General features: G+C 37.4%; 2 protein-coding genes and 1 long non-coding RNA gene across 4 annotated transcripts in view; 1 reads left to right on the top strand and 2 right to left on the bottom strand.

Annotated features, from left to right (window-relative positions):
- Window positions 1-27,639, top strand: part of LOC126924147 (U-scoloptoxin(05)-Sm1a) — a 94,712-nt gene that overhangs the window by 19,856 nt on the left and 47,217 nt on the right. The window lies entirely within an intron of this gene.
- On the bottom strand, window positions 9,158-12,723 carry LOC126924156 (uncharacterized). Of its 2 annotated transcripts, none has more exons than XR_007713438.1 (3): window positions 10,547-12,723; window positions 9,375-10,450; window positions 9,158-9,297 (listed from the first exon to the last, which is right to left on the bottom strand). It is a non-coding gene; the product is annotated as an uncharacterized LOC126924156 (long non-coding RNA). The 2 variants fall into 2 exon arrangements; XR_007713437.1 differs by having other exon boundaries at window positions 9,375-10,822; window positions 12,001-12,723.
- The window catches only part of LOC126924116 (MICOS complex subunit Mic60), a 107,820-nt gene continuing 101,273 nt past the window's right edge, over window positions 21,093-27,639 (bottom strand). Inside the window, exon 15 of the mRNA XM_050738256.1 lies at window positions 21,093-21,137. Coding sequence (XP_050594213.1) covers window positions 21,108-21,137 — 30 coding nt within the window. The 3' untranslated portion in view covers window positions 21,093-21,107. The remainder of the gene's footprint in view (window positions 21,138-27,639) is intronic.

Genomic DNA, 27,639 nt, shown 5'->3' with positions numbered 1-27,639 from the left:
ATTACGGTACGCAACACTGCCATTTATCCGAAAACACTCTTTTCTCTCCTCTCTTTCTTCTTTTTTATCTGGAAAAGAAATCCTCTTTTAGCAAAATTATCTCGTTGTAGACTGAACGGCACGATCAATTTACGAATGCGATTATCTCTTCCGATCAAAACGCATTCACTTTGAGGATTTTATGCGTTACGAAATTTTCAACATTGCGGTGCTTCAAATGGAATAAGTTGCATCGTTTAGAATGGTATTCGTTAACTCTTATATTACCTGTATTGATATATGGTACTATATGATTACCTATATTTTGAAGTTTTCTCAAAGTGAATTTTAAGTTTCATGTGCTCATTTAAGACTGATCTTCTGCAACTGACAGTGCCGTTGTTGTATACACTATAATTAGCAATTATTGCCATTCATCCCTTCGGGAAAAAGAAAACGGAATTAATAAAATCGAATTTTTATTTTCATAACTGAATCGATACATACATATACATTGGGGACAATGGTTATTCCTCCAAGTTCTACGGATTGTCAAACTCGTTATTGTATCCTTTTCAATGGAATAAAGCGAATCTCTCGCGAGATTACTTGTTGATTGACTTTTCTAAACGATATATTTCACATTGAAATTGCTGAATCTGTCGAGATTTTTATTCGCTTATTACATATATCATAGTAGATCTATTTGGCTTTCTCTTAATGGCTTCGATTAACTAAAAATTATATTTTACAATTTATTACAAAGAATTGTGGCGATTATTTGAAAAAGAGAGATAAATTTTTGACTAAATTATAATTAACTAATTGTTAACTAAAAGAAGAAAAAGAAGGGAAGGAAAAAGAAAAATATGATTGTTAAAGTCGAAACATTTAAAATTCCAATTATATGTATTTAACAAATATTACATCAGCTAATGGTAACTACAATTTAGTTGGAGATATCTTGTGGTAACGTAATGTGGAACGATGTTTGAAAATTGGGCAGTCGGAGAAATCAACGATAGAATAGGATCGTGTATGGGTCGCATTGGGTCGAGCATCTTGTACGCAGTAGAATAGATTCATGCTTGGTCAGTCGGACCACAGTAGAATACGTAGCTCTCGCTCGAGTATTCAGCATCGGGGAGGTCTATTCAGGTGGCAGCTAGTGGAGTAGTATTATGCGTGGTCAGACATAGAACGGATAGAATGGACAAGTGCGAGACCGAAATTATTCAAAGGTATAAGTGCCTGATCGGACGTTGGGCGAGCAAGTTGCGTCTGTACCTAGTCAGACATCTGTGAAATATGTCTACCATATCTGCTACCATAGGATATCGTGAAATATAATCACGATTTAAAACACAGTAATATAAATTATATACTACATTTTTGGAAATAATTATTCTAGTTTTTTAAGAATATTTTTACATATATTTCGAATATTTCGCTATATTTTAAAATCCGCTATCACGTATTTCTTGTATATTTTAATAATTGATTTTCACCACTACAAGACAAATTTTTGCAACTTTTACGACCGACAAAGCACTACCTATAGCTAAAATCTCGTTCTATTCCATCGTATATACATACAACTACTAACCGAATAACTTTTACCATTTCTATGACCAGTTCCAGAAATCCAAATTCCACATTTCTACTTATATTCAAGTTTACAGAAGGCGGAACGATTTCTCGGGACCCGTAATTTGTAAAATAAGTTGTAATTTGTAATCTATCTTTTCAAACCCTTAAATGTTAAGGGTTTCTTTTCTCTTTTGCTATACGCGAAAATCTTAGCCAATGTAGCACTTTCCTCCAACTCCGTTCTCGAGACGTTCGATAGCGATCTATCCAAAATGTCGGAACAGAAATCTGTAATTGAAAGGTATGACTGACCGGTTGTTTGGTCAGGACGGAAATTAAACGACCGAGCTGGGCCTTAATCCTCCACCTTGGCAACCTCGATGCTTGACAATTTGGATCTCTTTTCGCCAATAGTATCATAGTCTCTAAATCGTCAAGTCGAATCCTCTCTTCGTTGCCAGAGAAAAAGTTTCTTGGATAGCGATTCTGTTTTTCCGGAAAGCCTTCTAACTCGAACCTTTCCCTCTTCTTTTTATCATCTTTTTAATTATATTCGATACGATATTGCGTCACCTATTACAAGACTGTATTTGACGACGCGAGGATTTAGAGAATAATATCTTCGCGTTTGATTGCCTTTCCAGATTTTATTCGTTATACCGTTGAGATTTTCTTGACAACTTTTATTTATTCGGAGATTGAATTTTTTGTATTTTGCAGACTTACGATGAATTTTTAACGAGTTTGGAGATCGCGTGCTTGGAAATGTGTTATATTGGAATTGTTTATTTTACTCGAAAATTCGATTTTTCAATGATTTGGAATGTTTGATAGCGCAAGTTCGGTAAAAGTTTATTCGGATAGAGCAATAGATGGGTCTTTAATATCAGAGTTGAAAAATTAAAAATTTCATTAAGGAAACGAACAGCTCTTCCTTTTTCTAAAACTCGAAGAAATAAGTCACAACTTTTAATTATTTGAAATATAACAATTTTGAAGACGACTATGTTTGGTCGTCTCTGAAGATGTTTAGCGACATATTGTTACATATACATTCTCTGTTTTATTCTTTGAAATCTACCAAGACCCAAGAAAAGTTGCTTCGCGTTTCACTAGATTTGTGGAAATCCAAACGTAATACTTTTGATATTTTTACTTTTGGTCGTATGTATTCGAGGTATCCAGTATTTTTGAAGATTCATGATTTCTTTCTTTTTTTTCTTAAAAATTTTCTTTAAAATAGTTTTCAACCTTTTACGCGTAGTTTCCTATAGAAATGTTTTTTTCAACCAATAGACAACTAATTAAAATCTTGCAAATTTCAATATCGTGAACAAGATCTTCATTCAACACAAACACCAAAAATTCGATTCCCATCGAGATCATAAAATAGTTTACAGTAGGAAACGAGCAATAAGCGAGTCGAAGGGGGACTAATTAAAATCAGCTTCAATTCTGGTCTCGAAAACAATGGAAACTTTTCTCTCTACTTGGGGCGAAAAAGAGGAAAAAGAAAAAAAGAAAAGAAAGAAAGAAAAAAAGACAGTGCCACCTGATTCGAAGGTTCTCAACCGTAAAACGAGCGTTAATTTAACGGAGTACGCTCGACAAAGTTGGTGCATCGCGAATCTCTCTGATGATTACCACGCGCGAACTCGAAAGCGTAAAGGAGAGGACGAAAATGGGAAAAAACTGCTGACACTTCCGTGACGCCGCGGCAATTCCTCAAATGAGAAAATCCTACAAAGAAGTTTGTGAGATTCGCCCGCATTGCCGAATTTTGTTTTACTTTGCAAATTGAGTTGATAAGCATTTTTTCTTTTCTTTTTTTTTAACAAAAAGGAATGAAATAAAAATAAACAATCCATAAGATAGCAACATTGCATAGAACTAATACGATTTCTTTATCGTGAGTTTTTAAGTGTAACAATCTTTACGAAAGAAGAGTTCTTGTTGTTTTATAGAAAGCTTTACAGGTCTAAATTGTAAGGATTTTTTATTAGTAGTTGACAGTACCAACGTAGTAACACCTCTTATGATTAGTGCGCTTTTTCTCGTACAAGTATCTGTTTTCGTTATTACAACAAAGAAATTAAATTACGAAAATTACATTAAGATTAATAGAAAAATCAATATCATGTTGTACGTATAAAATGCTCTTAAGCATAAAAATACAATTAAAATCCACTTAGTGCTATCGTAACCTTCCTTCACCCTTGACCGGACACGTTATCGCTCACTGTACACGATTCTCTGTTCTGCATCGGTAGATCTTCTCCTAATTCTTACCATTATGAATGCCTACCCGTAAGAGAATCTAGCAGTAAGCATTCGCTTCTTTCAAGAATATATCAAGAACGCGCGAACGAACCTTAATATCTCGAGAAAGGAGTCGGCTATCGCGTATTCCATTTCTTAGAACGTGACAATGGCCGCAGGCAGCTAGAGTTCCATCGGCTTCCACACGGCTTCTTTCGTCGAGTCTTACGCGCTTTTGTCGTCGCGTCCACTTCTCTCCTTTCCTCTCCTCTACTCTCCTCTCCTCTCCTCTACTCTCCTCTCCTCTCCTCTCTCCTCTTCCTTTTCTTCTCTCCATCGTTTCTCGCAACACGGTCGTTAATTAACCCGACCCGCTGCTCCATTGATCTCGGTATTGTAGCGAACGTTCCCCTCCACATGGCTGATGGTCGCTGTGAAAACAATCAACTGCGGGCTGCATCCGGCTGTGTTTGCTCTCTCGTCTTCGTTGTAAGACGTCTTGGTGTAATGTATAGGTTTGGAAAGGCGGAAAGGGTACGACGAAGTTGAGGATGGTTGATCGATCGATGGTGCGACTCGAAATATTTTTACAATTTTTCCTTTTTTTTTGCCTTTATCTTAAAGGAACTTCACACAATGTATAATTATACAATATACAGAGTATAATTAAGATTTACATTTATATATATATATATATTTGCAAATTTATACCATAACATAATTGTTGAATAGAGCATACATGACTTGAAAGTTACGATATACATATATCAATGTACTTATATTATCGAAATATTATTTTATTTATTTCCCATTGTACCGTCTTATTCTGACACTAACAATACGTTCCCTTCTATTACACTGAGATAGAAAATTTATCTACATAAACCATTAGTTACTGTATATGAAATTACAATTAGAAGTTGAACAGGATTTTCTTACCCACGAGTAAAACACCATCGATTAATATCGCGAATCTGTTATTGGTTACTGAGAATCTTGATATGAAAAGCTCGTGAAATCGACATCTGATACCGCGAATGAAATTTCGTTTCTTCATGGACCACATACCACTCGTATCGTCGTCAAACATAACCTGAAATCCACCGTACCTATCTACGAGACAGACGCCCAGTTACGATGAACAAACTACGTTTTTAATTGCAATTTGAAAACGACTCGAGGAACAGATGAGGTCGAGAAACAGCCGGGAAACGTGACGCCCAGGAAAGCAATTAATTACTGTGATTACACTGCAATGACTACGGTAGGGAAACGAAAAGGAATTAAAACGATAAAAAATCTCGTTTCTCCTCTTCAAACAATTCCACGTTCGAGGCCAACGTGTCCCTCTCGTTGATGAGAAATAAAATTCCTTTCTATCCTCTCATCCCCTCAAAGATCCATCAGGAAATCCTGTAAAACATTGAAACAAACGAACGTTGATGAAACGACACGCGAAATATAACCACTTTTCGCTCGTGGAAGCTAAATGATTAAATTTCCAACCCACGAATTCAAAGATTTCTTGTCATTCGTACGGATTCCAGCCTCCACGGTATCTATAAATAAAATCAGCAATTCTTAGTAACTACGAATCGAATTAAGAAAACTACATACTCGTAAAAAAAACAACTTTTTCTCAAGTATCGTTTTTCACAAAAATAAAATACAATCCCTATCCTGAAAATCTATAGGATATCAGCGTCGATCGCGACGTATGACGTATAAGCAATGACATTTCCAGCTCGAAGAAATCTCTTCCATTCAAATAGAGGATTACTGGAGGTCGCGGAAATGGCATACAGAACGGTCGCTGGAAAATAGTCTATCGACCGTAAAACCGTGAGAAAATCCTGTTTCGACGGGAATTCGTGAAATTTTGATAAGCAAGTACGGTCGCGAATCATCTGCCTCCGGATAAACTTTATCTCCGCCGCATCGTTCAGACCGGACGGCATAACTCGGTTAATTTTCCGCGAACAAAAGGGCCAACCTCCAATAGACGAATGGAATTACCGGCGGCAAAGTCCCGAGTTTGGAATTTGGTTGTGCCGGTTGGAGCAGTGATTAACTCGATCTGTGAATGTTTCTTACAGGAAGTTTGAATTAATTGAGAAGTGAAATTAGTAATGAATGAATAAAGAAAAACTGAAGGTTACATAGGATATCTTGCATAGAACAGATTAACAACAATTTTACAGTTATAAATCAATTAGTCGACGTTAATTCTAAATTGTACGGGCGACTCATTTTGTTGAAAATAATTAACGATATAATGATTAAACAATTAACTTCGTAGAAGCCAAGGGTGACGAAAACAAAAAATATTTCAATATTATGGTAAACGAGATTTTTAGAATGTTGAAGTTCAAAGCTGCTGCTCTGTAAAAATAAAAGAAAAAGAAAAAGTTGATATTTCTAATGTTACGAAAACAATAACAGTAAACATTAATTTACTTTTGATGATGTAAAATTTTCTAGTCAATTTCTACTAGCATCGGAATAGTACTCGACGATCGAGAGGACTTATATCTCAAAGTGAAAAGCGAAAGATCGGGCGGAGACTGGAATGTTAAGCATCAGTATCCTTCCTTTGCTTCCTCTTTCCTCGTGAGAGAACGCTAGCATTCCTCTTCTTTCTTTTAGTCACTACAAAAAATTTAGATAAATCCTCAAGTTTCAGGACTCGAAATTATTCAAATTTTCCAAAAATGTTTAAACATTCGCGGTCTACATTGATAGTTACATGTGTCACCGTTTCGTCTTTACCTAAGAAAGGGGTTAACAAGAGTGTTATTTTGCGAAAATTATCAAAGGTGAAACCATTCTTCCATGTTCTGGAACATGAAAAGAGCCGGTATCAGGCATCTCACGCCCTTCGCCGCAACGACTCAGCTGCTCATAATTATCGGGACAGAACGCTCAGGGTCGCGACTCGCGCGCTTTTGTTTCGCACGCCGCCGGAAATAGTCAGTAGTTGAAATACCCCCGGCGACGCGACGGAGGCTGACGGGTAAGCGGAACGCCGCGCCACGCCAGCGGATTAGCTGACCGAAAAGGAAAAAGGACACCAACGGGGGTGAACGGAGAGTCGAAGAACTGAAAACTCGGTGGAATCGAGCTTTTGAAGAGTCTTGCGAGTCAGCTAGTTTTGCTCTTGTCACTCGCTGAAATATTAGAGCGCGAGTATGTCCGATTGAGATTAACGCTAGCCCATCTGGCTTGTACTTTCCATGAATTTTCGCGAACGTTCTCCCGAGGACACATCCCTTTTTCCTCTTTACCTTTGCTATGAATTCTTTCTAACGATTTCTTCTTTTTTTCATTTTTTTTTTTCTTTTTTTGTTCTCTTTCAGTTCTTTTCTGGTTTTTAAAGGAACGACTGTACTCTCGTATCTGTTCGAAGAAACGGGACTCGGGTTAGTAAAAAATTCTCTTCGGAGATTGAGAATTTTTACTGCTTATATGTAATTTACGCGTCCAAATTTCGCATCTTAGGTTATAATGTGATTTTGCTTTGTTGCTTTGACGGACCGAGTATCGAGTTGATCAAAATTGAATAGAAGATCGGAAGGCGCATGAGTTTGGTTTCGACGAATTTTTGTCAAAATTTTTGATAAAAAAGTTTTCAACGAAATGACAATTGCCTCGATCCCGATCGACGAAAAATTAGCGACTGACGTCAAAACTCTGTCGAATTTCATCGGCAGCCTCGTTATCCGTTTTTTATCAAGTTCATCGATCGACGTTCACACTCCAGAAAATTGTTCGAGTCAAGAGACAAACGCGACCAGAAGGATTTTTCTCCAAGATTGGTCAACCTATATCTCATAATGGAAAACCGATTGCAGGATTTGACCATTTATCCTGAAAGTGTTATATTTTGTATATTATAACAAGCACAAGCACAAAAGTAGAAAATTAATACATTTTTTAAAATTTACTAGAATACCTAAGATAAGGTGAAAATATCATATTAAAAACGAAACGATCGTTTCGAATCTTTTTCTGAAAAATTGAGAACCCTCGACTAATAGCGCTTATTTTGCGTAAGAATTTCTTAATAAACAAATTGCCATCAATACCTAAAAAGTTAATCGGCAAACAAAACAGGCACATGCTATCGTATTAAAATTTGAGAATCTAAAATCGTATTTCAATTTAAGAATATTTAACGATTTTGCTCGATTTTAAAATAAACTACTATTAATATCGTTGTCGTAATAGTTATGTACGTCCAATACTCGTTTAATAGCCGAGCACAAGTACAAATAGACCGTCGCGTCGCAATAATGTTGGTCACTTGAGTTGGAACGAAGTTCTCGTTGAAGCTTCACAAGGCCCGTAGGATCTTGACAATCTCTGGATGGTATCCGTGGCTGGAATACGTCGTAATACGTCGATTCGAGTGAGGGAATCGTACGACCGGACAGAGTTTCATTAGCATTTTGGTATCTGTAGTCGTTGATTTATGACGACTTTGACAGTTCCTCATGCGGTTCGCCGAGTTGCTAATCGTGAAAATGTGTCTAATGATTCGACGAGTGTCATGTTACTGTCGTTTAAAGTGAAAAGGGCTTCTCTATTCATTTTTTATCGAAAGGATAGTTGTTCTATGATTTTGCTCTATCGTAATGTTTCGTGAGATTTTTAGGTTTTCCTTACGGTTAACCCATCTTACAAAGTATTGCTATTTAAATACACGTATCTCTTTTTTTTATTAAGAAATTCAGATTCATTGATAAATTATTTTTTCATTTTAGCATGATATCTTTCATCTCCACTCGAGACTCGAAAAATCCGAAGCTCTAAAATAAAAAGCACCACATGAAAATCACACATCTATAGAAGAAAGTATCTAAAGAAAGCATAGAAGGCATCGGTGGGAGGATTGTCTATAGAAGAACTGAGACTCTCGAGAGGCGTTTAAACAACCTAGACATCTCGCCACAATATTGCCCCGCACGCGTGACAATGGAAGAAACCATTGACATTCTTGGCCCCATTGTTTTGTGGTGAACAAGTGGCCGTGTATCTAACTGTCACGGTAGAAGTTATTTAGCAGGGAGAATAGATCAGCGGAGTGAGAGCGAGAGCCGTGTGTGTGTGAGAGGTAGGCGCCTCATGTGTTTTCATTGTCACAGGCTAGAAAACAATAGTGAATGCCTGTCGCCGACTGTCGACTGTGGCCGTCGCGTGTATATCCGTAGTTAACGATGCTAAAACGCCGTATCAGAGAGAAATGAACGCCACTGTGCTTGGGGAAGTAACTTGAGCGATTATATTCTTATGGCAATGACCGATCCGGTACGGTATGAAGTTAGCCCCCCTTATTTTTTGTTGTTATTCCATGTTGTTTTTCACATCGTTCCATAAAAATAATGAATTATTTCGATAGATTTCCGAAATCACTTCGAGAAGGTGAATTTTCTGGTCGAAGGAGCAGCCGCTCCCATATATATATGTAAACTCCCTAAGAGTTCAAACACGGATAAACAAAAGGACTTTCTCTGTTTAACGGACAATGTGACCTTATTTGTCGTTACGGACAACCGATTTGCCAAACAGTCACTTCACAGACGGACGGTTAGAGAAGAAGAAGGATTTCGAGCGTTAGAAATAGACACGATCATAAGAAAGAAATTATTATTTAGAGTATTGAAGATTGACAGAGGAAGAGTGGTAGTTTAGGATGTGGAAAATCGATTCCCGATTTTCAGGTAGACCTTGTACAAAGCTTTGTTATTTATTATTATTTATTGTTATTAATTATCATTAATTGTTGTTTACCTCTGTATTTTATTTAAGTATTGTAACAATAAACTCGATTTTCAGACTTAAGAATTGATCCCTGAATTATCCAACAATTGAACATTATATATATAATGATAATTCAGAATAAAGATTATGTTTATCCGATTAAGTAACAAGATCGATATTGTTTTCAACTCTTGGAGGAAAGGAAATCGAGTGGTTTCGGAAAGGCCAATAAAGTTCAAGAAGGCCTTGCTTTCCATTAAAGGCTTCGTGAACGATGACTCACAAGTAGACTAATTATAAAGATATAATATTTCAAGGATTGCCACTTGCTCGTTGTTCGTCTCGATCCATCAGTCACGGCTGTATTCCCGGTAACGTTTCCCTTGCTCGAGACACGACCGACTTTTCTTGAGATTTCGTTGTTTCGTAAGAAACTGGAGAATGATAGTTTCAGCTCGAGAAACGTGCACCAGTGATAAATAATCTTCTCTTGTCTGTCCAATTAATTTCACTGTTAGCAATATTGCTCGCCATTCGTACAACTCCTGTAAATCTTCATTCTGAACGCAGGTTATTGATTGCGGGTTTTTTTTTTTTTTTTTTTTTTTTTTTTTTAAATTGATGGCCATTTGTCGTGTCGAGCTTCAGCTTCGATCGGTGCAGTTTCATCGCCCAGGAATTTTTCGTGGCTTTTATTGGACGAAGCGAGATCGATGGTGATGGATATGTCACTTTTACGAGTATATCGTATATCGTGTTTAGCCTTATGGCAAAACCTTTTGACATTTTTTCTATTGTTAACTGATTCTTACCCTTAACTATTGTCGCTTTTTTTCTCGAATATTTATCTTGCATTTAATTACTAAGAAATTTACTTTGGCTTGAATTCAATTAAATTCTATCTGCTTTCGTTACTTTATAATATATCGATTCAAAATTAACAAAATTATTTACTAACCAATTATGTTACGAACTCATTCGTTAATCTCTCTTTCATCGCGTATTCTATGGTATTTGCTTTTTATTTTCACTATGTAGCCTTCGCTATCAGTCTTCCATTATCTTTGCAATTGTTTTTACGCTCACTGGTATCGCACGAATTCTACAATCGTTCTCATCCTAAAGATACGGACACATCTTAAACGGTAATTGTTCGTAACGTATCAAACGTTTTAACGTCTACTCGTAGCTTAGTTTTTATCAATAAAAATTCTCCGGTTAAGAAGAGCACAACCTAAGAAACAAGAAGAATTATAAAGAATGAATTATCTTTTTTATTTTTTACAAAAGAGTAATTTATAAATTCTGTTCATTTTTCAACATCAGCCTGCCACTGGTTATAAGGAAACGCTGGTTATTTCTTGGACCGCAATTATCATCGTTCGAGCTTGAGTTTCACAAGGAACCCAGGAACCCAGGAACCCAGGAACCCAAAAACTCAAGAATATTCAATCTCGGAAGGTCATCTTTCTCCGCGCGTATCGCGGCTCATTTATCACAGTGTCTAAATCGATCACTTAATCAAGCTAAAAAGGAATCCCTATGAACGCGGCTCATTTATCATTAACTGCCATCATCTCTGATTAACTTTTGATCTCGTTATGTCGGAGCACCTTGTTATCTGGATTACGTCTGCAATCGTAACCAATAACTAAGTCTTGAGCTTGCTAAGAGCTTGCTGTCGAACAATGTACAATTTCGATCCTAATCTTAGTTTCTTATGGTAGCTGGGAAAAGAATAGAATAGGAAAACTACGAGACGAGATGTATGATTTGCGAGGATAATTAGGAAGAAGTTGTGAAAGAGAAGCTAAAGGTTCCGATTTTTTAATAATTATTAGAAATTTTAAGGTAAAATTAAAGAGCAAAAGTTAGAGCATCGACAAGCTAATTAATTGGAAAGTAAACCTTTATTTGCCAAAGAAAGTTTCTGATAACGAGTAAGAATTTCTTTAACACTAATAAAACTTGGCCTTACCCTAGACCGAAGAATTCTCAGATATAGGTCACGATAATATATGGCTTATAGAAATCAACGATTTACCATGTTAAAAATGGTTAATAACGTTAGAAATCGAAAAGGGAGTCGGAAATGGGAAATCCAAAACTATCAGACGTAAATTTCTTGCGTTTCTTACAATGAATTTTTCATGAAAAACTTCGTAAAACAAAAAGTCGGAAGAATCTTCTTGGTTTTAAATATATCATGTCAAACGTAAATTTTTCACACTCGACTAGTAATTCATACTCGATAAGCCCTGAGAACTTTTCATCTAAAGATAATGTTGAGAATTGTAGATCTTGATGGCCGAAATATTGTTATGGAAACATTAAATTTACGCTTGGCATTAATATTAACGTAGACACATATTTATTTTATAAACGATTTCTAGAATATTCATCGATACACACTTGCACGCGTCTCAGCACTTTCTTCCATACCCGACCTTTTATCGACTGTTAACCGACTGAACTGTTTACATTCGTCTGTTTTTCAGTCGCCGCGCACACACATATCTCTACACACTGATATCCACATACAAATATCTCTACTACGCATTTAACCTAGTCCAGCACAAAAATTATACATATCTCAATAGATAAATAAATCGAAAGACCAATCCCCCTATCTTTAAATATACGTCGCCACTTGACGAAAGAATTTTCTTAACTCCAGACTTACCAAATGCAAATTTCTCGGACTTGTCAAAAGTTGCAAGAAAATTGATACGGTAGCGACCGATCACAAAGCAACCTTTTCATCTTAAAACACGCGCGACTCTTTGCAAACATATTTCTTACTTTCATTACCAATATACTCTGGAACAACCAGCTCTCACAAAGGGGCTTGAAAAATGGAAAGAACAGTAGGACAGGAAAAATTGACATCTCCTTGACGACATTGATCGTATGTCGTCGATCGACGACATAGTTTGCGAAAGACTAATCGCGTCGGTCTGACGGGCTTTCGTGCGCAACTTAACGAGAGTCAAACTTTAACCCTTTGAGTGCTGACTACTCGCGGCCTATGTCGTCCGTACGGACGGCGCGCGTCTAGCGCTGACGATCGCTGTGGATGGAATACTTTTTCGTTAGACTGAACTCTGTTAATTGACTATTCAAAGCGCAAATCGTAATAAGTTATAGTAATTCTTTTGCACGAGATTAAATGATTCAAGAGCGTTATTTTTTAGTTATTTTTAATTATTTATTATAAACATGGAAATTTACAGTTAACTAGAATTTGGGTAATAAACTAGAAAACAATAAACTAGAAAACTAAATTTAATAAATATAACACAAGTTAATAATTTAGTTGTGTGTGAAAAATTCAGTGCTTGAGAAAACTAAAAAAACCAGATGTAGAGTTTTCTTACAAGTGGTGACCACTTCAACAATAACGAGGCACTATTGGCATTTGTTTACTGCCGTAAGGAATGCATTTATATTTATTTCACACAAACATAATAGTATCACTTCTGCGTAGGTGTTCGGAAAAATTGAAAAACCCATACATGCGTCCTTAGCCCATGCCGGGCACTTACAGAAAGTGCATATATATGTCCTTAGTCCACACCGTTAGCTTTCGCCAGACACCTATATGCGCCCACAGCACTCAAAGGGTTAAAGCGAATAGAAGTTCTTGCACGTCGATTCGGCAGCGGCAGCGGCAGCAACAGCCAACGAAAGTGGAGAAGAAGATGGCGACGCGCGGCAAGGGGTCGCAGAGGCCTGCGGCGAGCAGAGATTAAATCGTACCATGGTAAAGAGCTAATCTATCCGTCTCTCTGCTCTTTTCTCTTCTGCTTTCTCCTGCGGCTCACTCCTTGTTTCGCCTCATTCTCCACCACGCTCTTTTCATCCTTTGTCCTAACCTTTCTCCCTTATCCATCGGGGCTTTCCATCATTTTTCCTTCTTCGTCCTTCGTCCTTTCTTTTCTTCCTGGAATTGGAAACGTTCGAACCGTTCACGGTGGTCAATCTCCCTTGTACCCTTTTCCACGCGCAGACCTTGTAACAGAAGTCTGCGCTGAATTCCTCGTTTGGCTGTCGATCAAACGTTCAACTTTTCGTTTTTTCCACTCTTTCTTCCTATCCCTTGCCGAGCTAACCCTGCTTTTTGACACAGTGATTCTCTTTTGTGGTCGTTTCATAGATTATCCAATGAATAGACAAACGGATTTCAATCGTTTCGTTTTCTTCGTTTCGTGCGATTGCAACGGTGGCGGATTGGTGGACGTTTGTCTCGACTGACCGAATAACTTGTTTTAAAGTACATAGCTGCGTAGGTGAAGAAGAATTTTCATCGTGTGCAACTTTCTAATTCACGTTGGGAATTCTTTTGGTAAATGTGTCGAACGAACAATTTCCTACGAATCTACGTCTTAAAATAATTAATACGAAATCACTATTTGCCCAGCTACTTTATTTTAAATTATTATCTATAGTCGTTAAATCGAAACAGAAGATATTGTATGATTTATATGAAGATCTAACCTGATAAGGAAATATATTTTCACAAAATAATCAATGAAACATCGTCGAAATTTTTTTCTTCCGCATGATGGACACTAATTTTCAGTTTCTACATTTTAATTAACATTTTGAAGAATTCTTTCGGTTAATTGGACAAATTATAACGATATTTTCAACCTTTTCATTAAATTTATTATACTGATCGAACTACTTTTCAATTCTTCATAAAAGGTCATTTATAAAAATTCGAATAAGTTGTCTGTTATACAATAATTCAAAGTATGCAATTTATTATTAGTCAACTCGTACAGAAGAGAAAATAGTGTTTTAAAGATCTTTTTGCCAGCAGATAACAATTTCCGTAATATATTGAGAAATCTGTTCCTTATTGTATCTAAACAAGCTTTCTTTCTCCCGTGAGGAATCGATCTGTAAAAATTAAAGTATATTACCTATCTACGGCAATTAGAAACTTGCAACGACTTCATAGTTGAAAATTATCAGCTCTACATGTCTCTCCACCTCTAGAATCTTTAACGATTATTTTTCCCAGAGATAATAATTTTTATGTTTGTTACTTCCAATTGTCAATTTTGCGAAGAATTGAATGGCAAAGATTAAACGAATGAGCATAACAATTTTTACAGCCTCTATCCTTTCGTTCCAGGGAGATTTTTCTCAAGTCTTTCCTTCTCCCTCGAATAAATCTCGCTAGTGGAAAAAGCTACACTTTAACCGACGAGGATTTCCATAACCTGGACGAAAGATCGTCCAACAATGTTTTAGATAACTCCTTCAGCTTCCACTTTTCCTTAATTAATTAACTTTCTTAGCCCTGGTACCCATCGACGATTTCTAACGAACAATTCTACGCGTGTGTCTCGATTATATTTACATATCTTTCTTAATTCCCTTCGTTCGCGTTACCAGTTATTTCTTTGGTCGCGGCTGCTGAAATGTCAGCAATGCGTTTCGAGAACCGACAAGCAAACGAAGGTCGCAAATAAGAATTTCAGCCCCTCGTCTCCGAGAACAAATGTTAAGAATTTCATTATTCCTATTTTTCTGCAATTTCTCAACTGTAAGATCGCGACAGAGTTTGATTTCCCCTCGATGGAATTATTCGATGACTCTACCGTTTTTTTATTATATATGTCGGAGATGAAAGGACACCGGAGCCTTCCCTTTGGAATTTTGGGAAAATCCCTTAACACTGTAATCTAGATTCTACCATAGCCGTAATTAAGCAATTGTCGTTATTCAATCCGATTGTATTTGTTCGAGATTTGTGATAATAACATTGGGCTCGAGGCGACAATCAGTCGCTGAACGTAGCCGCGGTCAAGGGATGAACGTTTTGTCTAATAAAGGTATGAAGTAATAGTATAGCTCTCCTTAAAAAGAAATAGTTGTAGCGGTACTCGACAGTAAACATTCCAACGGTTTCTGTCCCGTAGCTCGCCATACACAGACTCTATTCTTCGGGTAAGATGATTACCAGATATCGACGCATCTCCACAGTACATGTTCAGTTAGCCTGAGGACCCCTTACAAATCTCAAGATTTAGTTAAATAAAGTCCTTCAAACAGACAAACAGTCTTTGTCTTAACTACGGGAAGATAGAGGAAATCTATTTTTTAACGAATGACGCTTCCCGCTAGCAACTTTCCCTCAAGGGCAGGTAGCATTCTTTGCTAACCACCAACATGGAAATTGACTAATTAATAGCAACGTCAATTTCCTTCACTTTCCGGACGAAGGCTTTTCTCCACGAATCCGATGATCTCGTGCCCTTAGACACACACTCCATAATAGTTTTCCTCTACACCGTGACGGAGACGCACTCTCTCGTGCGAGTTGATCAACGATTTAAGTAACGTTTTTACAAGGAGTGATTACTCCACGTTGTAACATAGAGTCGAACTTATATTTTGACGAAAAGTAAATTTGCTATCCTGTTGACCGCGGATTCGTTATTGAACCTAGGATCATTGTCATTAGCATCTCGAGTATCTAATTACCACGGTTGTCAAATTCTGTAATAATCATATTTGCACTAGTCAATATCTTCTCTATTGCAAAACAACAATGTCTAATCCAAACGAAGATTCGTTTTACGCCCCTAACCCTAATCATAATGTGAACCCGACGTATATATGTAGTATCTAAATGGGTCTTAGAGGAAAGTACAAGTAATGATGTTTTGGTTTAACAAATGATATTCAAAACAACGAACTGATTACAATATTGTCGCACGTCTTATTCTCATACTCGGCTCTCGACTTCCCGATTCACACTGTCCAGCTTCTGTACTCGCTCACTCTCGCTTCTCAACTAACACTGTGTTATTTCCCAACTAACTATTACCCCATGGGCTAGTATTCCTTTGTCTTTTCTTAGCCCCACTACGCATGTGTTCTGCGAAGACCCGTGGCCAGGATCACGTGGGCCTTTTCTACGAAACTACTCACTTGAAAGGACCGACGACACATTAATGGACCTGACGAAGCCGCGGCTCTCGCGACATTGTTTATGGTTCGGTCGATATCTTAGGCCTTTTGCCCACGATACTACATATATAATAAATATTAAATACTTTTTATAATAGTGGATAATTATTTGTGAAGACTACGCGAAAGCGATACATTGTAAATGAATTATTGTGTTCTTTGCTTACTATTATTATGTATATATACAGGAGAATGAAATCATTTAGTATCTCATGAAATAGTACTCTCTTTAGTCTTTCATTTTCATAATATGGAAATGTTTCAGCTTACATGTCGATTCGATATTCGCTGAATAATTTCAAAGCTGAATGAAACGTTCGTTCAATATTCAGCCATAGCTTCGTAATTCTGCTTAGCATGCGCGTTCCAACAGTATTCACTTGACAACTTGAAGTTTTCCAACGCACAAATTCCCTCAACTCTCTTGTATTATTTGCAGTTTAATCATCTTTCTACATATATATTCATACGATATTGCACAATTTCAAACCAATAACATCGTCGTATTGACTAAAATTTATATACTAAAATTCCAAACGATGAAAAAAATGAAAGTTAGGAAGGTTTATTTTAAGAAGTTTCAAGGACTTTCAATTTTAAAGAGGACCTTTTCCCTCCGACACTTACACAAAAAATTCTACTTTGCATCCTTGTACCATCCTTATCGGAAGGAATCGAAACCAACCGCTTTTTTTCACACAGCAGATTTTCTTTGTAAAAATGCTAACACGAAGTACTTATCGGAAATTCATAGATCTACAGGCTATCTATCATTATCGTCGCAACTAAAACAACAAAAAAAAAAAATGAAATATACCCTTGTAAACTAAGGTCTACAATAAACTGATGGATGCTATTACAAGATTCCTAACTAAAAGAAAAAGAAATAATAATAATAAATAGTATCCAAAAGCCTGAAATCTCTCCGAACCAAATAGTCGAATGTTCATTGTCGATCTACAAACTTATCTGCTACGAAACAAAATTTTTCAACCGGAAGAAAATTAGTTATTACTGTATATTCTACCATTCTTAGTCTACCATAGGATTCCCTATACTCTAAAACCCTACTCTCAAATCTTTCTCAAACATTCGTGTCGAACAAAAGACTTCGGCATCGTAAAGATCCTACCTTCGGTCGCCAGCCCCTTTACCATCCACGTAATCCATACATGATTAGGCCGATGAAAATGCCGGCGGAAGGTTGTATTCGTACGAAGGCTACCAACTCTTGCTAGCGGACAAAAACATCGTTGGGTCACCGCGGGGGCGGCGACTCGAAACCGAGGGGTGGAGGCTTTGGCCGTGACGAACGACGAGGATTTCGAAGCGAAGCACTCGTCTGGGTTGGGCAAACTGACCCAGATAGGTGAATAGTAAATGCTCCCTCTACACTCCAGCCAGCAACCTCCGTTTTGCGGAAAATATCTATTCCCCCGTTCCTACTCTCTCGGACACTGTACCAGACTTTCGTCGCATTGCTCCGCTTGCAACCCTTGCCAGTGAATGGACAATACAATTTCGAAATATGAATCAACGCGAGGGGATGGCCAGCCCTGTTTACAACCACTCCGAGGCAACGTCAAAGGATGAAAATGTATCAGTCAGTCGATGGACGGCAGAAAGGGAAAAGTTGCAGTAGTACTTTTTATTTATTCCATTCCTATTTTTTTCTCTCGTTAATCCTTGTAATAGAGTTTATTGCTTTTTTCCTTTCCTTTAATTTTGCTCGCGGACGTTTGTACATAATTTTTTCACGATTATTAGGAACATTTGCAGATGAACCATGGACGAATTTTTTGGTGTCATTTTTTTTTTAATCATCGTGGAGTGATTATTGTTCTTTTTTCCTTTCCTTCTTTATTTATTTATTTATTAATTTACTTATATATTTAATTGTTGAAAAGCTTGCATTCTTTTTTAGGCCGTTGCGTTGGTGGTTAGTAGGAAAATGATAGGGGAAATTGGTTCGTTACTTTTATCGGAAAATTGTGGCTTCTTTCGGAAACAGTGTCGGTTGTTTGCGAATGAAGAAAGCGAAGAAAGCAAACTGGTGCGATAAACATACCAGTGGATATTTTATAAAATGTAATCAGGATATAAACAGCGTAAGTAAACAAGTGATGTAAAGTAAAGGAACAATGTGAATAAACAAGGTAGGATGTCAACAACAAGCAAATCAACGTTGTAAGCAAACAATTTGAACCTTGAACTATATAAACTAGTACAACTAGAACTATAAATAAACTGGTAGGCAAATAAGTAAATTAATAGGTGGCGTAGGATATAATAATTGCAATTTCATAGAAATTTTCTATCATTTAAAGCAAACGTATGTAGACGCGCAAACCAATTCCAAGAACCATAGAAAAATTTCTATCGAACTACGTGCCCGCTACTGGGGGAAGATTCGCCCAAGGTTTGTGCCGAAAATGTTATGCCAAAGTATTTTTCCAAGTATAGCGCGATTTTCTAAAACGCATCCTTCGGTGGAACGCTCCAATGCGAAAGTATTTTATCGCTTTTATACAGAACTCGAAGGTTTATCTAAGAGAACCGAAGAATCAGTTAGGGAGTCAGAGACGGGCGGAAAAAGCGGGGACAACGCGCTCGGTTCTCGTTTATTCAAATTACTTGTGCCGGAACACACCGCGATCGCTTATCCCATCGAAACGAATTGTTATTTTGTTAAGCTTAGCCAAAGGTAGAGAAGCTCGATTATTTCGTCTCGATGAATTTCAATGTTTGCCTCGTTCTGGACCAACGAGATTATTAACATCCAGCTCTCCGTAGAGAACGTGCTAATTCTCATGGAAATTTTCGTGAAACGAAGAGAATTGCTTTAACAAATGCTAAATGGAATCTTTGTTTGCACGATGTCTTATTTTGCTCATCTTTTCCCGACGAATAACGGCATTTTAAATCGTCGATTTAATCGTGTCCTCGTTCTCACTCTACTCACCACTACTATCTTACCTTTAGCCTTGCACTGCCTCTGTCTCGCTACTTTCGTTTCATTCCCCCATCTTTTTGCGACGAAGAGTCGTCGACGATCCGCAAGTCCGCAAATCCGCAAATTTCATCGACCGCAATGTATCAAGTCTCCTCGTTCGCGGAATCCAGAATAGCAATTAAGGATTCCATTCTTAGATTCCGTCGTAGTCTGTCGTTGTCTGTCGTTGTCTGCCGTTGTCTGCCGTTGTCTGTCATTGTCTGCCGTTCTCTATCGTGCATGCAGCATCGCATAGCATCGGGCCACCGCAATGACCGCTATGCAGGACTGCTATGTAACCCCACGAGAATCAGCATGTGATCGCGCGCGCGTGCAATGCACCATCGCGGCAGGCATCCTGTTCTACCACTGTTTACGTGGAATTCGTGTTGGTTCTCTCAAAAATTGAGGCCAACAACAATTGCAAAGATATTTGCACGTTCATAACTAAATTTGAAATTGCCAGTTTCTAGAATTTGTTAATAACATCGTGTATCGTTTATTATCATTTTATCGTCACAATTGGATTAATATTTATGTTTGAAATCTCTTATAGTTGTCTTACAATTTCATGAAATAGCACTCGTTTTTCGCCAACATCTATCAACACATTTGCAGCTAAATTCAAAAATTGTTTATTTCTGCAATTAAGAGGGCGCGGACAGTTTAATTTCAACTGCTCCGTACTCGTATTTTGTAGTTTTGGTAAGAATTATTATTCATGACATAAAAACGGCACAACAACTGACATCCAACACAAACGTTTCATTCTTTTAGACGATGTCTTGTTGTCAGGATAATTTACCATTGCATTAATTCTACCGCGTACCAAGCGTTCAGCCGATTATTTTCGATCGAAACAATTTTCTTCTCTTCTCTACTTATTTTTCCGCCGATTTTTCCAACAATCCTTACATAAAATTATCACCGTAACTTGAGTAGAAAATAATTTAACCAAATCACTTGCTACAAATAATCTGCCGTGCCGTTATAACTCGATTTTTCCACTCAACTACTTCCTTCGTCCGAACAACGTTTCCAAAGACCTTGAAGATTGCCGAAATTGCCACAGGGGAATAGAAGGTTCATAGTCGGACATCGTTGACAATCAGACGAAATGCCCGAGCAAAGTCATGCTTTTCTCACGTACGATTAAACGGTGTCAAGAGTAGTTCACGTCGACGTTTCCCTTCCATTCGTTCTGCACTTGGTTCGATGAAAGATATTTCAACGGGATACACGACGACTGGTACCTGGTACCGTACTCTGCACGCCAGGAACACGTAGTAAACCAAATCCAGATAGTCCAGATAGCCCAGATAGGTAATTAGCTGGCTAAGCACTAGAGTACTCGGTACACGAGGATCCTTGAAACAGAATGTAGCTTGGAAGTGAAGAAGCGTACGATGGCCCGCGAGCAGGCGGAAGCAGGGACAAGTAGAACGGTAGTCTGCCTGCGGCATGGCAGTGCCGTGACTAATCTGGATCTGTGGCTGAACAAGTGCCACTTAACTAGCCTTCGTCCGGGAGTTGCCATCACTCAACGGCCACTGTGCGCCCCTACGACCTCCTTAACATAATATACATATAAATTATATATATATATATAAGCTATTCGACGCCTATTTCTATATATATAAAAACAGGCCTAAAGGTGCCTAAAAACAGGCGTCGAATAGCTTCGCGAGCTAGTGTAAGTAACGTTCTTCTACTATTTCTACTGTTCTTTATTAAAATGTGATATCGAAATACGGATGTATTTACTGCACTTTTACGTGATTCGAAGAAGCTGTTTTGCAATTAAACGAAGCGGAAAAAGAAATGTCAAGGTGCGATGCCGAAACTCGACTCGAAACATGCCTTAAGATATTATACAGAGTATGGTATATGTATACACCTCGATCACCCTTCCCCTTTGTCTCTTACGATAGTTTGTACGATGAGGCGAGATTCCAAGCGAGCGCTACTTGTGTTCTGCGAATCGAAATTCTTTAAAACCTGCGGATTATCGTGCATATTATACCTGTTTCCCCTTTGGAAATTTCGACATCTTATCTTTCACTTCCAGCTGTAAGATCCGATCGAAATAGTAAAATTTCAGTTGAGAACTGTCTGAATTTGGTTAATCTCTCGATTATGGAGCAGACAGATGACGGGCCAGTTCATTTATATATAATACCGGTTTACGTTACATAATTCGAACCGTCTGTCGTTCCGTTTGAAGATATCTTTGTTTTTGTTCGAGTGTTTGTTCAATTTAAGTAGCTACTTTGCAAATGCAAAGATACATACTTCAACATTCTTTGATTAAAAGATAACAAATTTGAGAAAAATAATTGAAACATAATAGATTATTCGCTTAAATAGAGTTTACAAGTATTTTTAAAGAAACGCGAACGAATTTGTCACTCAACTTAATACACGTTTCAAACCAAATTATTATATTAAAGTTATGTTCTATACACTTTGCTTTATCGTTAATCAAACGGGGCTATTTCGTGCTTAAAGAAAGGAGAAAAATCGAAGAAAAGCCCGTTGGAAAGGGGAGAAACTCGAGGAGAACACGTGACGATTTCGCGTGACGCAAGAGAACTCACTCAGGTCTCGTTTCCTCTTTGCGACGGATTTTGCCGTCACGTTTACTTTCTCTCGAGTATCTCGGAAACGTACATATGCCCCTTGTCGTCTAACTTGACAACCTTAAATTACTCGCAAATTGTTCCTGCCACCAATAAACTTTTCCAGCAAAGATATTGCACAGTTTTCCACAACCGTATCCCTACGGCATTAAAATTTATTTTATACAATCTTAACGAATTACCAACATGTTACCTACATTATTTTATCTGAAATAACGTAGACTAATTTATTATTTGCGAGCGATCTCATTTTATTTATATCTCGTTTCTCCAAGTTAAATTTATTACGTTTAAATTTCGATGCTGTTGTAATCTACTTTCAATTTCGATACTTTTTCGATACTTCCAAATTCAATACTACTACAGCTATATCTACATCTACATCTACATCTACCATAATCACTAAAATCATATATCATTTTCTTTTTGTTATTTTTTCTATCCCCTTCTATCTTATTTCTTGTAAAATTGTTTTCTAATTAAAATTATGTACTGTTAAAATTGGAAAAATTTTAGGCCATGCTCTTTCCTGCTTTGTTTCTCTTTTTTTTCTCTTCTTTTCTTCTTTCCTTCTCTCTCCTTTCTTTTCTTTTTTTTTTTTAATCCAATTAGTTCTTTGTTAGAATCAGGCAATAAACAACGGAACAAGTGTCCAACGGACGAAACTTTGCTCTTGATCTTGCTTCTATCAGATGTGTCGGTTGGGAACTAGTTTCGTTTCCACCATTTCAAGACCCTGAATTTATGACGTTGAATCTGTTTGCCGTTTAGCGTAAACAAAGATTTAGGTCGGTGAAATTTCATCTAGATACTCAAAAAGTTCTGTAAAAATTAACTAAAGGCATCTTCCTATTTAAAATGTAACAATGCTTGATCTTCATTTAAGCCGAGCGATCTCCACTTTCGAAAAATATACTCATACGAAAGCGTTGCAGATTATCTCGTTGCATGTAAAAAATTGGGGGAATTTTTGTCATTGAGAAATTATCAGAAATTTTGAAAGTAATTTTAGATATTTAAAAAGAATTATCCCCGATACTCTCTTACCATGGTGTGAAAATTCAACAAGACATTGACAATTTTCTAAAACAATTCTGAATGTTCGAAGAGAATTATCCATCGAAACAGCATTGTAGATGAATTACTTTTTCACGGTAATATAACAATTGTACATGGCTAGGATTAGCTTTGGATTCATCCAAAATTCTTTAAAATCACATATCTATTTGCATAAAAAACTTATTGTGAAAAAGGGAAAATTGTTAAATCTCATTTTCGTTATAACAAAACTGTATTTTCGAGTTATCGCGGGGAGACGCGGTCGCGAGAATACGCGTCAACGGGAGTCGTAAATTCCCGTTACGATTATAATAATCGACACCACGAATAATTCGATCCCCTTATTTCGGTTAGGATAATAGGGGTGGTTGTTGTAGTATAACGCTGGGATTCACAGAGTTATAAAAACATATATTTCCAACACTTTATACAATCACACAAAGTAGTAACGCCGTTGATTATGATACAGGTAACGAAGAGAAGGATTATTCTTAGATGAGAGAATCCGTATATATGTTGCCTTGACTGTTCGTTGGTTATGAGAATCAATATAGTGACTCTCCTGATGGCGTAGAGGCAGTAGAGTAGCAACAACCGGAAGTGTAGGAACTCTGGGAGATGTAGGAACGGTGAGAGCTATAGGGACTCTAGGCTCGTGAGAGCTGTAGGAGCTGTCGGACTTCTGGGCACTGTGAGAGCCAAAGGAACTCTGAAGTTCGTTTGGATCTGATTACGGAGGAAAGCTCGGTATAGGTGTCCCATTTGAACCAAGAACGCGGATTCGTTGCTCACATTTTTTGTTAGGAAAGTGAGGGCAATGATCCGCGATGCCGATTGTTTATGACCACTGTTGGGAATGAAGATGGGAGGAAGAAGCCTCTTACCAACGTGATTTATGGGCGACATTGTTTATGAGAAAAGTCAGCTTTTCCGTTAGGCAACTATTCCGTTTTTCCCATTAGGTAACTACTTCCTTTCTCCGTAATTTGGAAGAATGTACACTTAGACCTAAGGACTTTGTAAGTACCAGTTATAAACCGAAAATACTTGCAGGATTAAAGCTTCCTGCAAACTAATAAGACTCGGTTTATGGTGGGGCCTTAGGTTTATTGAGGGTTTCCCTAACGGGCCTTGACGGTCAGACAATGAAGGACGTCGCGCGGACCTTTTCACGCGACGTAACAAAAACATTGCAGTGCCTAATCGTAATATAATTATCAAACTATTTTACGCATGACGCGTGAATAAACACTATGCATGCCTAATAATACTCGTTATAAGAATATCGATTTTCGCCACCGAGGATCTTCTTCCATTTTCTGTGTCGCATTGAACGCCTTAAACTAACTGTCTAAATTACCAGAACATTTATCGATCGTCCATTGTTCTGGAAAATAATTCGAAACTTTCGAGACCAATTTATTTGCAGCAATAGGAATAGGCAATTTCAAATTCATTGTAACGCGAAACATTAAAAATCGTTATAATAATAATTGGTAAACGATCGTTTAATTTGTTCGTGATTCTCTAAATTAATTCCAACTTTCTAAATCAACGAAAACTTATTTCCAAGAAACGAGAAAGTACTACTCTACCTCCTTAAACGTAATACAAAATCTTCAAATTCACTATAATAATCGGTAGATACGCCATTTAGCGACTAGCGTGTAATATTATTGTATTTCGTGGAATCAGCAGATGCTTGTTGTAGGAGTCGTAGGAACAAGCGGAACGAGTTTGGTTCGCGATACAAGTCAAAGCAAAAGTTTCCTCCGCCCTCTCGCCAGTTTGAAAAATATTACTTGTAAATTTCTAGCAGACAAACCAGTATATCTTGTCTTCTCTTGGCCTCTTGATTTACCTCCTCTCATACTCTTTTTCTTTTCCTCCTTTTTTCTCCCTACCACGCCACGGTTTTCACACGCATTTTTAACGATCACTTGGACGAAGCGACGCTCGCGTTCATTTCCCGTCGCCGTAAATTCTTGCATTCGTGATAGCATCCACCTTTACCCACCCTTATTTGCCTATTCTTTATCCAGATTATTTATTTTGTCCAAGCAAACGCCATTACGCGAGCCTCACGACGCGAATTTTTCCAAGTATCATCTAAAATAACATTGACAAAATTGACCCAGTCGATTTGAATGTTCATTTTACAATTGTTCCTGCAAACCTTGCCAAGTTTAGTTGATTATTTAGAAAGTGATGCTTTTCGTTTCGTGGAAGATTTGTGGATCGATCAAATTTAGTTGTCCTACGTGTATACCCATTCTGCAGAAACAGCTACATACAGATACAGCCGATCAAAGTGACTAGTTAGCAATATATATAGATGCGAACCTTACGCGTTTCAATCAATTTGTAATAACTGATTTGTGATAGCCATAAATGTCATCTGTATCGCTGCGATTCCCATCGCTGCTATCGGATCTTATCGTTCAACATGCGAGAACGCGCGTTTAAATTAACAAATGTCATTTTGTTATTATTATAATATATTAGTTACGAAAGAACTGCAAATTTATCAGTGTAAATATCTCTTGTGACAGCAGAGAAGAAAGAAAGAGTAAGATTTCTAGCATTCTCAGAGTGCTATATATAGAAAAATTGGCACAGCAGAGGATATTTGTTCCGTTGTCGAACATTATTGTTCGCCAGTGTTTTCCAATTTCCAATCAAATATTTTTGCCGGTTCAGTGGTATATCTATATCAGTGGTATATAGGTATGCAAATTTAGGGAAAGCAGGCTGAAATGTAAGATCGAGGTTATAAAAGATTATGTTTCAAGGCAGAAGTTATTTAAAATTATTTAAGATAATAGATAATTTAAACAAACTAAAGTTTGTAAAAATTCAACGTTACAGTTGATCTTGTAACAAACGCTATTTTTGAAATATTCAAGGTAGAAGTAGAATCTTACGATTAAGATATATTCAAACTAAAAAAAGAAGAAGAAGAAAAAGAAAAGAACAGATATCTAATTAGGTTATAAAGGAGCAAATAAAACATAATAAGATAAATGAAGACAATTAATAAAGACAATTTTGGTAATATTCGATCTTAGAATTAAATGCTTCGCTAAGAAATGAGATGCGCTATTTGTCACATTTCTTCCGTTGTCTTCGATTAAAATGTTATATAATAGAATAATAGCTTAGACAAAAACTCTTGGTAGCAACTGTAGATAGTTGGGCCTGTTTTAGATCAGAATCTAGAAACTATCCTCGCCGGATACGTTAGCGGAAGTTTCGCGAATCTTCGAACATCGACGGGGCGGGCCGTGGGACGATAGAAACTTTCGAAACCCACTTGCACGATCTGTATTGTTTCGTGGTTGTGTTTCGTGGTTGTGTTTCGTGTTCCTCTGGACGGCATAAGAACGCGTTTCCACAGCTCCAACAACTTTCTACACGTCGAACGCGCGTCGACGTCTTAGAACGCGAACGGTTCTTTCCATTCTTACTCGAAACTTGTTCGCTTCAGAATGGCTACTTTGAAATTTTAAGTTGTCCCAAGTTCGTTGCACGGGAATGGAAAATATTTCCTCTCTGTTATTTTCACGTTATTTTATATCCTTATCTTTGTTTCCATAGATTAAACTACCGACTCGTTTAGGTTCTCCAAGTGTCCAAATGTACGAATATTTTGAATTTACGATGAAATTTTTATCAAATTGAAAAAATTTCGATCGAGTTTGCCAGTATCTCCTCCGATTTTGCCAGCTTGCCCGGTGCAGCGTGGAGAATTCTACCGAGAGTGTCGCTGCCTCTCGGCGTTCCAAAGCTCGTCATGGAGGCAGATTGAAAAGTTTCGCGGCCCCTTCGACTTCAAAGCGGAAACGGGTCTGTAATTTCTACATTCGCAAGCAATCTTCCGTAGAACGGATTACTCTAGACGATGCGACGCGACGTGGAAAGATGCGATACACTCAATTTACCGAGTTCGTGATTTAGTTCTATCGCATGGAGCTGCTTTGATCCTCTGTCACGCTTGTACTAATTAAAAGATTCTAATTGACCCGTACCAATTGCGCAGAAATTCGTAAATTCTTTGTCAAATGAGAAAAATTTAAAATTATGGCAATTGTAGGTACGTGCGTATTTAGTATCTGTTCGATAATATTTTCTTTAATGTATTTTCTGCTTTTTTAACGTCTTTTCCAAGTTTAGTTGTTGTTTGTTACGCTACTTTTCCCCACACTTTTCAAAGCCACTCTTATTATTTTATTACTTTTATTCTTCATACTAGCATTCTTATTATAACTTGTGTTACAGTTCAAGGTTTCAAGGTTCGGTTCAAGAACTTTGAAAATAGAACTATTTTTAGCCGATTCTGCTGTTACTATGTTATCTTTTCTTTCAAATTTCTCA

Source organism: Bombus affinis, chromosome 14, assembly GCF_024516045.1.
Source record: "Bombus affinis isolate iyBomAffi1 chromosome 14, iyBomAffi1.2, whole genome shotgun sequence".
Taxonomy (NCBI): Eukaryota; Metazoa; Arthropoda; class Insecta; order Hymenoptera; family Apidae; genus Bombus; species Bombus affinis.
Note: the sequence above shows the minus strand (reverse complement) of the source record. Positions and strands in the feature narration are given on the sequence as shown.